The following is a 16,045-nucleotide window of genomic DNA, read 5'->3' on the forward strand; positions in this document are numbered from 1 at the left end:
CTATACTCTAAACTCACTATGAAAAATTGTGCGAAGCTGTATTGGTCACTCCTACAGTGCAAACAGGTAGAATCAAAGATCAAGACTTATCAAAAGCTTCCATAGAACTCTTAGCCTAATATTGAATCTACTACCAAGGAACTTACAGTGAGTATTAAACAGAATCAGAAACAGACATCCTTGGATTTTGATACCAAGTCCCCTATTCAATAGCTAAAGCCTATCTGACAATTAACAATACTGGCTCAGTATACTACTCAGATGTGTGAGGTCAAGTAAACAATAATCAACTTCTGAAGTCTTGTTGAGTTTACCTCAAGTCTCAGACATGTCTGTCAAAGTATGACCAAACTCAGGTGTACAGGGAACTTGTAGATAATGCGTAGTGTACAAAAAATTCAAACTAGTCTTATATATTACTATGAAATACCTATGCTTTCGGTCAGATAACTACATTACTGGAACATTACAAATGTTACATAATGTGTTGCATGCTTGGTTAGTATTGAGCTCCAAGTTGCTAGTATGCTCCAAATCCAACAAGTTTCCCCACTAAGCTACTCTGAGCCTTTAGTGGACATAGAGACAACATGAAGAATCAGAGATAAGGCTCGAATGTATTCACTAAAATCTAAAAGACGTTAGTAACAGCAGCAAGAAACAAGTACTCAGAATGTATTTGCTAAAAAATCTATAACACATTATAGAGACTCACACCTCCACAGACACTTCCCTCTGACTTCTCCTATATTCCCTACACACTCCAGCTCTAATTCATAGGATAAGTCTTGCACATTGGCGCACATATATTTTCTATTGCAGGTTTCACATGCAGCCTCTCACATTCACGTGTTGTCTTCTTAGATAGATAATCTATAGATGAACACCTACAAAATCAAATATCTCCATGGTCAGTGATTCAGACAAATACCAATGATTGATAATGTGGTTGTTCGTGGGTGGCCTGTCAGTATATCCATGGAGCTATGGTCAGACAAAGGTACTCTACAAAATCAGTATAGAAACACTAGTCAATCCAGCGTATGGTGTTGACTAAAAGAAACAAAGAGAAAACAAGGACTAAGACTAAGCATAATCAATGGTGCTAAACAGAAATGAGAACTAAGACTAGGCACAATCAATGGTGCTATATTCTAAACTTACTATGAAACAATCGTGCGAGATGTATTGGTCACTCCCACAGTGCAAACAGGTAGAATCAAAGATCAAGACTTGTCAAAAGCTTCCATAGAACTCTTAGCCTAATATTGAATCTGCTGCCAAGGAACTCACAATGAGTATTAAACAGAATCAGAAACGGACATCCTTGGATTTCAATACCAAGTCCCCTATTCAATAGCTAAAGCCTATCTGACAATAACAATACTGGCTCAGTATACTACTCAGATATGTGAGGTCAAGCAAACAATATTCAACTCCTGAAGTCTCCCCACTGAGCTACTCTGAGCCTTTAGTGAATCTAGAGACAACACAAAGATTCCAAAGATAAGGCTCGAATGTATTCGCTACAATCAAAAGTACGTCAGTATTAGCAGCAAGAAACAAACACTCAGAATATATTCACTAAAATCTATAACATGTTAGTTACATGACAATAAACAAGCACTCAGACTATTAGCTTTCAATGGGTAGAGAGAGTGAAACAGATCCCGAGCTAAAGAAATAGATAGAGTTAAATAGGTCCCAGACTAAAAGAAATAGATCCCAGAGTAGAATGAAATAGATCCCAATCCTAGAGAAACAGAGAGAAAAGAAATAGAGCCCAGACTAAAGCAAAATAGATCCCAATCCTAAAAAAAACAGATAGAGAGATAGAGACAGAGACACATGCACACAAACACAAACACTCAGAAAAACAAGAGACTTCTCAAAACAAATAACCAGGCCTTGCAGGTTGTTGAGCATAGTGAGCTCAATGGCTCCTACTGTCTCATTAATGTACCTGACAATGTCGAACAGCTCTTCACTGTTGTTACTGATGCTGATCACACACAAACCTCACTCGCAATTTTATTAAGATGATTCTGAGGAATCTGATTGATTGCATTTCAGGCCAAAACGGAGGTCCTTATATAGACAAATCTATGTGGCTATGCTAATTTACTCCCACGCACCTAGGTATATTCAATTTTTGTTTTTTCATGTATCTAGATATACTGCATTATTTGTCATAGATCATAATACCCGTGTGAATTGTACATAGGTGAACATGATTTGTCAGGCTTAGTCATAGATCAGCTGACTGTGGTAAGAGAACATAGTTTACATAATGTGTTGAAACTTGTTTGTATTTGATGTTGTTTAGATATGTAGCATATGACATAGAACAAAAACTGCATAACACCTGTATTTAAAGTTTCCTGGAAGTTCCTGCAAACAAACATATGTGGGAAATATTTTTCATGGAAACTTCAGATGCATAAGAATCTAGCTGAGTCATCTTTGAGCCAAATAACACAAAATTCCCATAAAATATTCACTAACACCGCTCGGTCATGCACTGGACCAGTTTGGTGCAGGTCAGCATCTGTCCTTGCATCATCCGCACACCTGTTTGTCCATCCTTCCCATGTTCTCAGAAGTCCATTGGTGCATTTTCCCACTATATTCCCATTTTGTTTAATTGTTTTCCAACACTAATGCTTAGCTTTGCGCTACATGCACAGCTGAGACCCTGTTACATACCTCATGTACTATTTTTAGCCTATTTGGCTCACTTCATTGGACCTCTGCACCTAGTGGTGCTTACTTACTTTACTTATACCCTCTCTATTACTTATGTTCTGGGTTGATTTTCTGCCTACTTTCTCTCTGTACTTAGCCACTAGAGAATTTTACTTGTTGTTGTAGTGACTATCTAAAGTCTCGCATGCCAGTTGTCTGTTTTTTGCTTTATCATCAACCAACTTTAATTGGGTGGTATCAGTAGTTTTGTTTAGTTTCTCTTTAGTCACTGTCACTTGTTTACATTTCGCTCTTGCTTGTGCATGCTACCTTTGCATCACATATCTCACACTTCACCTCATGCACTTGTGTGTCTGCTCATCGTTTATGGCATTGCACTTGCCTCACACTTCGTGTTTCTATTTGTCCTATTACCCTAGTAGTAGTTTGGTGTCCCTCTTTTTATAAGAGAGGTTTCCCTTAACTCAGATAGCTGCCCTTGGGTTGATGTTTTACTCATATTCAGGACTCTCTGTGGTTTATTAGCTTAGTACCAACTTTCCCTGCAGTTTAGATTCCTCATCTTTAACGTTAGTGACATAACAATAAACAAACACTCAGACTGTTAGCCTTCAATGGGTAGAGAGAGTGGAACAGAGATAAGGAAACAGAACCCAGACTAGAGAAACAGAGATAAAAAAAATCAGAGAGAGACAGAGACTTAAAAACAGAGACTTAGAGACAGAGACAGAGACAGAGACTGAAAAACAAGAGACTTCACAAAACAAACAAAAGAAAAATAAACCAGGCCTTGCTAGTTGTTGAGCACAGTGAGCCCAATGACTCCTACTGTCTCATGAATGTACCTACCAACCTCAAACAGCTCTTTGCTGTTGTTACTGATGCTGATCACACATAAACCTCACTCACAATTTTATTAAGGTGATTCTGATGAATCTTCTTGATTGATTGCATTTCAGGCCAAAATGGAGGTCCTTATATAGACAATTCTACATGGTTATGCTAATTTATTCTTGCATACCTAGGTATATTCAATTGTTGTTTTCTCACGTATCTAGATATACTACATTATTTGTCATAGATCATAATACTCGTGTGAATTGTACATAGGTGACATGATTTGTCAGACTTAGTCATAAGTCAGCTGACTGTGGTAAGAAAAACATGGTTTACATAATGTGTTGAAACTTGTTTTGTATTTGGTTTTGTTTAGGGATGTGGCATATGACATAAGGCAAAACCAAGCAACATGCATCAGCAAAAGACCTTGAAATTTTGCTTGTCAAAAAGAAGTTTGATGCTTATGGTGAGCTTATGGTGCTGGTGATGGAGCAACATGATTGGTGGAACAAACTTTTCTGTAGTATACTGTAAATATTTTGATGTTAATAGTGTTATAATTTTGAAATGGGTGTATGTATTGTACCATATGATATTATATCAAGTTTGAATTGAAATATTAGTTGTCTAACCCTAGACTGAGTAGTAGGGCCATTCTGGAAGTTCATAGTAATCGATTGGGATGCATTCAACTTGAAGTGCATCTGCGATACTACTAGTAGTACTATTAACAATCGCTACTACACGAACTCTGTACTAAATGTATGGTAACTTTCTTTATCTGAAAAATTATTCAGGAAAAACCGGTCATAGGACTCCAAACATGTCATTGAAGAAATGTTCTTGTTCACCGTCACCATACTCTAGTATCAATTCAACGGCATGTGTTACATTTGTCAATAACACCACACCACCATACCTATAGTGTTTGTCATGTTAGTCCACCACATACGACCGCTCTACTGTCCACATCGTGAGTTCAGGACAATCATTGGGATTGGCGACAAAGTCAAAATATTGTATGTGAAGGAGCAGACCAGAGAGATATGGAAGAACCAGGTTAGAAGCACCTGAAATCCTGGGCTGAAAGATAAGGCAAACTTGTGTAGCATGACTTGCTGAATATCGCCCCATTAGTGTTGGAACATGACAGAAAAACTAGACATTGTAACAATGGTTGCGGCGCTGGGCTCAAAACCACAGTTTTTCATACTTACATCATCACCCGAAACATACATGCACATGTCCGAGCCACTCTGCATTGGATCCGGCGCATTGGACCTTTGGATATTTTGTGTCATCTCGTGCTGGATCTGTGAGCAGATACCATTCATCAGAACAAGGTATGAAAAGTTAAACTAATTTTAAATGTAGCGCCTAACTTCCCATCACCCACAGCACCCAGGTGGGTCAGCGATGATGATGAATTCCAAGCGCTTTTGGTCCCACCACCAGATCTTCAACACCTGCAGCCTGTGTCGATGGACAAGATCCCGGGCTCACATGTAATACATGTGAGTAATATTATATTCAGTCCATCATCCTAACAAAAACTAGACTATAGGGCCTACAAGGTCAGTCAGAACACATCATGCAACTCGAGGCATGCCTTCTACACCACATCTTGCCATTCCCACATCAACGACAACAGGGACAACAATGACAACAGAGGTGACAATGATAATGGGGACAATGACTACAGTGGCACCTGTGGAACTTCCTGAAGATTCCTCCACCAGGATGATCAACCCAGAAACTCACAAGCAGACATTTGTGCTCTCAAAAGAGCTCATCATATCCATCTTCTTCACTCCAGACACATTGGCATCTCTTTCTGCTTACAAAAAATGTATCATCAAAAAGTTTATTTGTGAAGTGAGGCTCAAAATACCAGCACTTCTCAGTAAGTATTGATACCCAGGCACTGATTCTCTGTCATTAGCTGCAACTCAATGGAACACTAACAATAAAGATATAGGAAAGATCTGGTATGTGGTGACAAAATTTTGCACCGCATTCATGACAATCATCTGTCAAGCCATCATGATGGGATACTCCCTTTTCCCTCCACCGGGATGTGATATCCTACCAGACACCTTTCGCGTCGATCAGGTATGTTACCTCATTGTAGATCATCCATTGGCATTTATGCACCAATACTCATTTGTTGTAAGTTTCTCTTCACCTCCAAAAACACGGTCTCATTTCATTTTGATAGGATGGCGCACTTGTCATTCACATCAAGTTCAACAGTTCATTCATCTTTCTTGTCCTTACCAAGGCTATATGGTGTTCACCCTTCTGACTACACACCTTTCTTGGAGAATCACCACACTGGCAACTACACTATGCCATTGGTGCCGCTGGCACAATCACAGAGTTGGTATTGATAGAACAGGGCATGGTGCAGCTCACAAAGGGTAGGATTACCCCTCAAATAATGTCTCTGACATTCAACAACATTCTTTTGGCCTTAGATGTGCTCAGCGATGATGAGAAGGCTGTTGTAGATGAGTTTAAAGACAGCATGGTCGTTTGCGGGCACTCACAACAGCACATCAATGACGACTTGTCTGATTTTGATTTTCAATAAATGCATACTCATCAATTCTATGTTCACATTATGTAATACTTGTATTAGATGTGTTTTATATATTCACATGGTTATTTTACTACACTGGCAGTTACTTAAGTATCCAAGAATGGTATGATTCTCTCGACTAAGCCAAAATGACCTTTACAAACATACACCCTGAGCTATAGCTTTTGCAAGTTGTTCAGAACAACTTTTGAACTTGCTTAGCTCAGGTAGAATCTTTTAGATGTGTGTATTTAGAGTTTTCTGGAAGTTCCCATAAACAAACATATGTGGAAAATAATTTTCACAGATACTTCAGATGTGTGAGAATCTGGCTGAGTCATCTTTGGGCCAAATAACATAAAATTCATTCCATGCAAAACTCCTGAACAATATTCACTATCACCGCTCAATCATGTACCAGACCAGTTTGGTGCAGGTCACTAGTCTTTTGAAAATTGATCAAAAGACTGGACTTAACTAGAGTTTTAAACCCTAGCCTGTGAGGTCTTACTTGCTGAAGAGTCAGATCTCTACCTTGATGAAGTTGTGACATGGCTAGCTTTGACATGTAACATCAGCATTTCTGTCTCTACACTTTGTTGCAACCTCAAGGAAGCAGGGCTCACATGGAAATTACTCTACAAACTTGCTGTAGAGAAGGATAAAGAATGTTGTCATGAATGGAAGGAGTCAATGCAAACAAATTTTACTGATGATGAGTCAGAATTTGTTTTTGTAGATGAGGTCAGCAAGAATAAGATAATATGGGCTTGCTAGTATGGTAGGGCAATGACAGGTTGATAAACAGCATTGACAGATGTCTTCATCTGTAGAGATTATTATTCACTTGTTGCAGCAATTACAAATGGAAGGCTTCATGGCAGCTCATGCAATGGAGGGCTTATTTGACAGTGAAACCTTTTACAAGTTTATTGCAACCAAAGTGGTAAGTGCTAACTCAAATTTTTTCTTATGTATTTCATCTTGGTTCCTAGCTTCCATACATGAACTCATTCCCTATGGAGAGGTCCATGCTTGTGCTTGACAACTGCTGCATACACCACAATGAAGAACTCTATGATCTTGTCTATAATAATGATGGATTATTATTTGACATTGAGAATTGCTGAAACATTGTAGAGACTCATGCATCTCAATATTTAATATGAGGTGCTTATATTCTTTGTATCAATGAATTATGTAAATAACATCGACTACATGGTTCAAGCATCTTGTTTTGAAGTCTGATTGGTGCATAAAAGATACACAATTCTTACAATTTATTATCTATTATTAACTAGTAGTAAATGCTAAATTTAGAGCAAATAACAAGGATAGCACAAATAAGAAGTTTATCTTTCTTTTAAAAGAAGAACCTTCTTTTAATCCAAAAGAAACCTCCAGTAATTCTTCCACTTTCTCTAAATCAACACTTTTTTTGTTAGCTACAAAGTGTAAACTGAGTAAAGAGTTACTTGTTCTGAGATCATTTCCTTTTTTCTTAGCTATACCTATACTGCATAATGTGTATCTGACATATAGTTTCAAAGGACTAGAAATATCAAGTCAAGTCATTTTATCTGGCTAGTAGATTTCTTTGTTGAATAATATCTTAATGTTTCCTAGATAAATACTTTACATCTTATATAGCAGGGAAATATAAATTAGAAATTAGTATCTATTAGTTATGTAGTATAGAACTACACCAAATTATTCAGCTTGTGCATAGTATACACTTATTTATTATTTTTCTGTCTAGTCAAAGAAAAGACAAGATATTTTGTATCTACATACACTATATTATCTGATTGTCAGATAAACCTAGACTTATATTATTGGACTAAGCTCAATAAAACCATCAGACTATATAGCCGATAACCTTCTATAAAAATGTGTTATCTACCATGAACCTAAGGTTGTTAATAGTATTTAGTTTTATCAAAAGAGTAATTGTAATATTATTGTCTTTTATAAGACAGCTCAAAGAAGAAGACACTAATTAAAAAATGAATTATATCTTGTTTTGTCTAACATCAGGGTTAAATGTTAAACATTCAATAGCATCCAATATAATTTATATACTACTAAATAAGTCTTCATATACGTTAAGCTCCATCTAGTTTTTTCTACATATGTAGAATCTACTATATCATTTTCCTTACTAATTATAGTACCTCTTCACTGAGATATTGTGAAGTATTTGATTTGAAGATATGAATGACAATTTCACTCTTTGCTTTGATATATTATTGAGAAATCTGATAGTTTATATTCATAATATTTTGAAAATAGCCTCCAAGCCTCCTCTGTCAGTGTCTCTTAGGTAGCTGTATCTTCTACTCCTATAGGTTAGTATATTATGTATTAGAATCATCTTACATAAAAATATAAACACATACTGTCAAATTCAATGGATATAATTAAGAAAACATCATTGGCTGTTTTACATCATATACACAAGATTCATAATCATATTGTATTAACCATCTCTCACTCTAGTATTCTGCCTCTGAAGACTGAAAGAAGTTATTTCTAATTTAATTAGATATTTTACTAAAAAATGAGAATCAAAGCATTATGTATAATTGATGTACAATCACTAAATAGAGAAGAAATGCTATAAGACTGCAAAAATCAATAAATCAAATGATTTCTTTTCAATCAGTAATTGTTAAGTATCTAAGATTATCCACTAATAGTCTCTACCTTCCTATGGCATTAAGCCACTTACTATAATTTTTTTTGCTTTAGAATGTCATCTGATTTATTATGAGCTGACTCGCACTCGGCTTTGGCCGAGTCCTAGGTCTGTGCGCATATTTGTCACTGATTGTGACATATGCCTGTGACTAAGTCTCCTAAACACTGGTGACACAGACTTTGTCTCGACTGTCATCAGCGTTGAGCACCCTCTGCTTGCGCACATCCTGCGCCATAATTTAAGCTACTTATTGAATTCTAATTCTATCTTCGAATTCAGGTCGTACCTCCATGTCTAGTTTGCAAAATGTATCTTCCAACACACAAGCATCACTTACAGGACCAGGACAACCAGGGACTTCATCTCAAACCAACATTGGAGGATCGTCTGTTTTCCAACAGGACTTGGTGGAGAAGTGCCTCAGCATCATCGAAGATTTCAAACAATCAATCATCTCAAAACAAGAAGCATATGTCACTATCACAAAGGTTGTCTCAGCCACCTCAAATGAAATCTCAGATCAAGCCGAGTCTTTTATTGCAGCTCCATACTTCGACATGGTTGAACAACTGGTTCAGAGACTTTGACAGGACCAGAGCATTTCAGGAACATGACAGCTGCTTGACAATCTGAGGAAAGAGACCTTGACCCTCCTAGACAGGATGAACATGAGAGAGAGCCCCATGAGAATGAGCCTACCATTGAGCGAGATGAACCAGTACGAAAATGATGCAAACTTGACCTCACCTGTCTTGGACGAGCTGAGCAATCATTCAAAGGAGGTCAGCTCTCGGTCAATCTCACTCGGACCAATGAAATCCTTCTCAACTGGTCACAAGACCCTAAAGAGGTTTGACGAAGGCTCATGTACCACCATTGCTACCCAGAATTCCATGAAGCTGGATGGGCAGAAATCGTCGCTGGTAAATGTGTCAATCTTGACGCCGTACATTCCATCATCTCCTCCTCACGCACTATTGACAAATGCACCGAAACCATTGGTGACATTGAGATCAAATTCTCCACCGCTACTGAGGCAGTCTCGAAGAAGATTACCACCGCTGCTCAGTGGTCCGCAGCGTGGAATAGAGCAGCAAGAGCTATTAAATTCGCATTCCCTCATCAAGAGGATGAACTTGCCACCTATGGAGAATACATCAATGACAAATTTGACCGAAGTGTTGAGCGTGCCCATGAGAGAATCATTAGATTCGACAAAGCAGTCAGGAACAGAGCCGCAAATTCTCACAGGGTTGAATTATTGGACTTCGCATCCTTTGCAGACATATATGAGTCCCATTTCTTATCAGATGGCAGACATCATGAGGAGGACAAGCAGTCGAAGCCTGGTGCATCAGCATGGGATAAGACTACCTTCAATCGACAAGAACCTTGTCGAAAATGGAACTCAGGAGAGTGCACATGCAGTGCTCAAACCTCCCGCTATGCACATGTCTGTTCATATGAGCAAGATGGCAGATTGTGTGCACAATGTCACACTGAAACGAGGCATTTCGAAGAGTTCAAGCCCAAATCCACTTGATCATCCAATCAAACGTCCGCAACATAGATGGGGTCTTATTTGGTCACCTGTGGATATTTCTTTCAGTCCCACTGCTCGCTCTTCTGAATATTCAGATCCTGTTCCTTCTCCACCTTCACATGAAGTCTATCACAGTGATGCTGCTCAGACTATTGCTCGAAGGCCAGACCTATTTCGCATTGTTATACCCATCAATGTTGACCGCTTTGAGGAGCTTCTTATGGATCACCCGAATCAGCCCTTTGTCATTTCTGTTTGTCAAGCTTTGCATCAAGGTTTCTGGCCTTGGGCCGACACCTCTGATGATTTGTATCCATCAATCAATGACAACTCCTCACATACTTGTTCGAAGTCTGATGAACAACTGCAATTTATTGAGGATCAGATGCAAGAAGAAATTTGTTTGGGTCGAGTATCACAGAGTTTTGGAACCGAGCTGTATCCAGGAATGTACTGCATACTGTCCCCAAACCTAATTCTGACAAACTTCACTTGGTTGTAGATCATACTGCAGGCGAGTACTCTCTGAACTCTATGATTGACCAAGATGCCATTAAAGGTACTAAGCTTGATGGACTACGCTTGCTTGGTGCCTCTTTGCTTTGCTTTCAAGAACAACATCCCAAGGTTAAACTTGTCATGTTCAAATCTGATGTCTCACAAGCTTCTCGCTGACTACCTATGCATCCTTTATGGCAGGTCAAGCAGATCCTCACAGTCCATATACTCACACATACCGCTCGCAATCCGACACTCGTTATAAAGTTTCTGACCTATTATTGTGAAGTCCAAAAGTTTAAAATCTCGGACATTGCACTTTGGCTTCGGACATTGGATAAGTACCTTCAGACATCATTGGATTACCTTCGGACATCATTTTGCGCCATCGGACATTTTGTTATTTGCATTACTGACACATTTTTACTACTAATACCAATTAGCAATCCCTTTAGGATTGAACGCACTTGCTCTGCAAGTATAGCAGCATAGGTCGTGCTAAGATCTACCTAAATAATTGTTGTCTAGGTAGTACAATTTCTGCTGAGCCCAGCAGAAATCAGCTTTCTACAATGGTCCAAGCAGCCCATATGGGAAGCTTGGACTCTCGAACGCTTACAATTGGAGCATTCTCTCGCCCTTGGTTGCGCCATTGAATCCACAACAGCTTCGGCCTATGACTCACATCTAAAATCCTATCTGAATTTCTGTCGATTTCATCACCGCGAAGTTGAACCAACTGCCGACACACTTTCTTTCTTTGTGGTGTGGCTATCACATCATATTGAGCCTCATTCTGTCGAATCTTATCTTTCAGGGATCGTTAATCAACTCGAAACCCATTTCCCGCATGTGCGCGATGCTCACATGTCTTTGCTGGTGACACGCACACTGAGAGGTTACAAGCGTCGCTTTTCAAAGCCTGTGCAACATAAACAGCCACTCACACTCGACAATCTTGCTCTAGTTGTGGACACCTTTGCATCATCGACCAAATATGATGACATTCTCTTCGTTGCTATGCTTGTTACTGGCTTCAAAACTTTGCAACGGTTAGCAGAACTTTGCTGGCCTAATGCAAAGAAATATCAATCCTATTGCAAGGTCGCTCTTTGTTGTTCCCTTATGTTGTCCAGCACATCAGCAACTTATACTTTACCTCATCACAAAACAAGCACTCTTGGCATAGGATGTGAGATCTTGGTGTTGGGAGAGCCTCGAGCTAAGGTAGATCCTTTGGCTCTATTACACTGATATGTGCATATTCGTGATTCACGATTTACACACCATCCCCACCTCTGGCTCACTGCATGTGGGATAATACCCACACGCGCATGGTTCATGCGATATCTTTGAAAATTCTTCCCTCCAACTATTTCTGGACATTCGATGCAAGCTGGGGGCACAACTGCCCTGGCTGCAACTGGTGTTGCACCTGCGCTGATTCAGGCAGTGGGATGCTGGTCGTCGGATGAGTTTCAGAAGTATATTTGCAAGCATCCCTATCTGCTTCATCTGCTTATACACGGTTCTCAAAATCCGTAACTTACCAGGATTTGACAGCTCATTAATCTTTTCTCGCTCGTATCTTCATTCAGTATTCTGGTCTCGGTGATCTCATTTGCAGCAAAGTTGTGCGTGTTGCTTATCATCTAAAAGAATTATTAGTTAAAAAACAAAAGAAATTTTTTTTTAAAAAAAAATAGCCCCATAGCGCTCGGTCGAGTAAAACTTGACTTTATTCTCTCCAGTCTGTTTTGGGGCAGTCACCAGTCACCTGGTGACTTGTATACTAGTGATTCACTGAGTTCACAATTACATTTATTTCAGTTACCATATGTACATTCTACTTTCAACAAGCTGTCAATTCCTGGTATTAAAATTGAATGTGGGTCCTCCGAGCATTGAGCTGGAGGACCTCGCTTGCCCTAAACTCACCATACGAGTGCCTATCACCAGTGCAAGTTGATTCAGTGGCAGATAAGAAAGAAATGTTGCAAAAATAAGATACCTTTAGTAGAAGTGATAGGATTAAGGGTGATACATTTTGAGCTGGGCCTATTAACTTCTCATTTTTAGCTAGTAGCTATGATATTTTCCTCATTAGATGTCACTACTCTCAAAGCAGTTCCTCATTTAAGTTCATGGTTATGGTAATATGACCAGGTTAGAAAGATATCGTTTCACTATACAATCCTTTAGTGTGCTTTTACACTTTGTATTAAATGATAAATAATGCAGTCCAGAGATCTTGATTTATGTTGAGTGTTTACTATTGCATGTTCAAAGAATTAGGGTCTAATATAAAAAATGTGATGCCAGCAATTGTTTCCATAAATCCTTCACATCCTATGATGATTTAACAATTGAGATCTACAAGACAGTGAAAATAATTACTAGCCTTAGTAAAATATATCTAGTGATTAATGACAGTAAGTGAGATGTTAAGGCCTACAGTGGGGTGTTATTAGACATTGACATATAGACTAACTAGATGTAACTTGAAGGTAACAACAAAAATTTGAACACACATACCATCACAAATGAATAGTTCTATGACAATAATCAAATGTAGCAGTTATATACTATGTCTTTTTTAACTACATATCCTAGATTAGTGAGTATATAGTAGAACATATTTTAAACCTTATATCAGATCTTAATGACTTTAACCTACTAGTAGGTTAATAAAGCAGATGATCATACTTTTTTAAAATAGAGAAGAGCCTTATACAGCATTCATTGAAATGAAACACATAAATTCTACCTTTATCAATCTGTCTATATCTAAAAAATTGACTATTTTTATATATATCAGTAAGCTCTGTAGAGAGCTATATAGTATTCAAGTGCCACAGTTTGGTGTTTTCTTTGCAGTTCAAGATTTTTGTACAGCCCTGTGCAAACCCTCTCAACAGTGTCATAGGGCTCATAACAACATAACATTGACTAGTAAATAAAACAATGACAAATTCACATATTTAATATTTTTCATTATCAATGACAGGAATTAACTGAAGATTTTACAAAATAGAGCAACAACAGTAGTACATAATGGCCATTAAACTATAGTACCCTCACTTTTCTCTACTCATAATGATATACTAATAACATTTAAGCCTCATAATATTGTCAAGTAAAAATATATAGTCAAACCTCATTAGCATGTGTGAGTGTGAAGGGTGATGAACAATATATGTATATATGTGATGTGGGATTGCATATGAAGATGAAGGGCAATAAGGTATACCAAATATCAGCTAAGTATAGGTGAAGATGTTCACTCTAGCAATGCTAGCTTATGAAGGTGCAATGATGTGCAAACTTGACTGAGAGTTGCGAGATGAGTAATAAATTTCCAAGTGTAGTCTATCTTGGATATACAGAGTAGGTAGGAGGAGAATCAATCCTGTATCTCTAAATGATGTCAGGAATATATATAAAATGGTAAGTTGCACTTGGAGTATAAGACCAATAATGTGATCTAAGTAAGCTAAAAATAAGTATATTTATATGTGACAGGGGTCTAGGTACCACATGAAGTATGAAATCATGTCATTTATGCCAGAGACATGTTAGACTAAAGGAAATAATATGAGAAATGCATCAATTGTCATATACCACTGTAGAAAGCTGATTTCCGCTGCTCAGCAAAAATAGTACTACCTAGACAACAATATTTAGGTAGATCTTTAGCATGACTTATGCTGCTATACTTACAAGGCAAGTGCATTTAATCCTATAGGGGTAGCTGTTTGGTATCAGTTTAGATAGTTAGTTATCAATAATAGAAAGATAATGTGAAGCTAGGAACTACTTGTCCAAAGGGAAACTGTCAGGTCCGAAATTATCAGAGTCAGGTCGGGCATTGGACTGTGCGTCGGACTGTCAGAAATGTGTTGGACAGTAAAGGAATGTGTCAGAAGTATGTTGGATTGTTGGTCAAATGAGTGTCGGATGTTTCAGAATGTTTTGGAGAAAAAGAGTGGATAGATATTTCGCAATACAATCAAGTACTAGTAATATCCAATGACTTCCATCCTACTACTGAGTAGGGAGAAGTAAGTAATGTAATAGGTAGGAAATACTAGATATTATATAGTGACTATGTAGAAATTCAGAGTGCTATAGGCGAGAGTAGTAGTGATATTTCAGGTCTGAAATCCTATGTAATAGGACATGTGGTACTGCAGACTATGAGAAAAGATGTAATAATGCTGTATACAATGCTTAGCAAGTCAAAATAAGTAGATGTGCACCTAGTGGGGATAGATGTAACTGGACAGGACATAGGGAGGACTAGTCTGATGCATGGGAATATTGGATTGGCCGTCAAGTTGGGATCAGACATGCATTGGACTGTTAGAAAGTGCGTCGGGTTGGGATCAGACATGTGTCAGACTGTCAGACTTGGGTCAGGGTAGTCAGAAGTGCATTGGACAAATACTATTTGACATTAGTATCAAAATAGCTGGTTCTGAGCCCAGCACCATGACCATTGTGACACTGCATGCCAGATCCAGTCTGGAACTCCATCTCTGCTCCATCCAACTCTTTTCCACTGAAGGTTCAACAATTCAAATGGTGAGTCTGAACAATGTTGGATCTTAGGGCCCGTTTGGCAACCAGTTGTTTCGTTTGTTTGTGCGTGTTCCATTTTGAAATGGACGGACGTTGAACTGAAACGGATGCTCCCACAGGTGTCACACGCTGTCACACTTGTACAAACTACATCAGATAATCAATAATAACCATCAGTGTGCTGCTTGAGCTCTACAACCATGACCTCCTCATTATCACAGAAGAGAAAGGCCCTCAAAGCATCTCTGAAGGCCTCCCACACCCGCAGAAAGAGAGCTGCAGTACTAGCTGCTGCAGTGTGCAATTGATGGAACACACATCAATACCTTTGTTTCCAATGATGCCCTGACTACTCGCTACCACAATCGGAAGGGCTGCCTCTCACAGAATGTCCTTGCTGCATGCACATTTGATATGCACTTTTCATATGTTCTTGCAGGATGGGAGGGAAGTACAGCTGACAGCCGCATATATGATGATGCTTGATGGACTGACTTTCCCATCCCTCCAAATCTCTGCTACCTTGCTGATGCAGGGTTTCCATTATGTGACTCACTCCTGGTTCCATATCATGGTGTACGCTATGACCTCAAGG

The 16,045-nt window shown here is 38.6% G+C and overlaps 3 protein-coding genes across 3 annotated transcripts; all 3 read left to right on the forward strand.

The window, feature by feature from the left end:
• Positions 1 to 4,782: 4,782 nt before the first annotated feature.
• On the forward strand, positions 4,783 to 6,139 carry EDB93DRAFT_1105296 (uncharacterized protein; the record flags this gene model as incomplete). Its single annotated transcript, XM_041447491.1, has 7 exons — positions 4,783 to 4,861; positions 4,945 to 5,060; positions 5,111 to 5,120; positions 5,198 to 5,449; positions 5,489 to 5,658; positions 5,765 to 5,798; positions 5,871 to 6,139. 7 exons carry the CDS (start codon positions 4,783 to 4,785, stop codon positions 6,137 to 6,139), a joined length of 930 nt encoding a protein of 309 aa, XP_041306080.1.
• A 495-nt stretch (positions 6,140 to 6,634) lies between these two features.
• Positions 6,635 to 6,904, forward strand: EDB93DRAFT_1088272 (uncharacterized protein; the record flags this gene model as incomplete). Its single annotated transcript, XM_041446122.1, has 1 exon — positions 6,635 to 6,904. A coding segment is annotated over one exon (270 nt), but the record flags the coding sequence as incomplete, so codon positions are not given.
• Positions 6,905 to 9,711: 2,807 nt separating this feature from the next.
• EDB93DRAFT_1065729 (uncharacterized protein) lies at positions 9,712 to 10,290 on the forward strand (the record flags this gene model as incomplete). The annotated part of the gene is made up of 1 exon (XM_041444896.1): positions 9,712 to 10,290. A coding segment is annotated over one exon (579 nt), but the record flags the coding sequence as incomplete, so codon positions are not given.
• Between the last annotated feature and the right edge of the window lie 5,755 nt (positions 10,291 to 16,045).

The sequence above is a fragment of the Suillus bovinus genome, assembly GCF_016758785.1.
Source record: "Suillus bovinus strain UH-Sbo-P2 chromosome Unknown EDB93scaffold_42, whole genome shotgun sequence".
NCBI classification, from domain to species: domain Eukaryota; kingdom Fungi; phylum Basidiomycota; class Agaricomycetes; order Boletales; family Suillaceae; genus Suillus; species Suillus bovinus.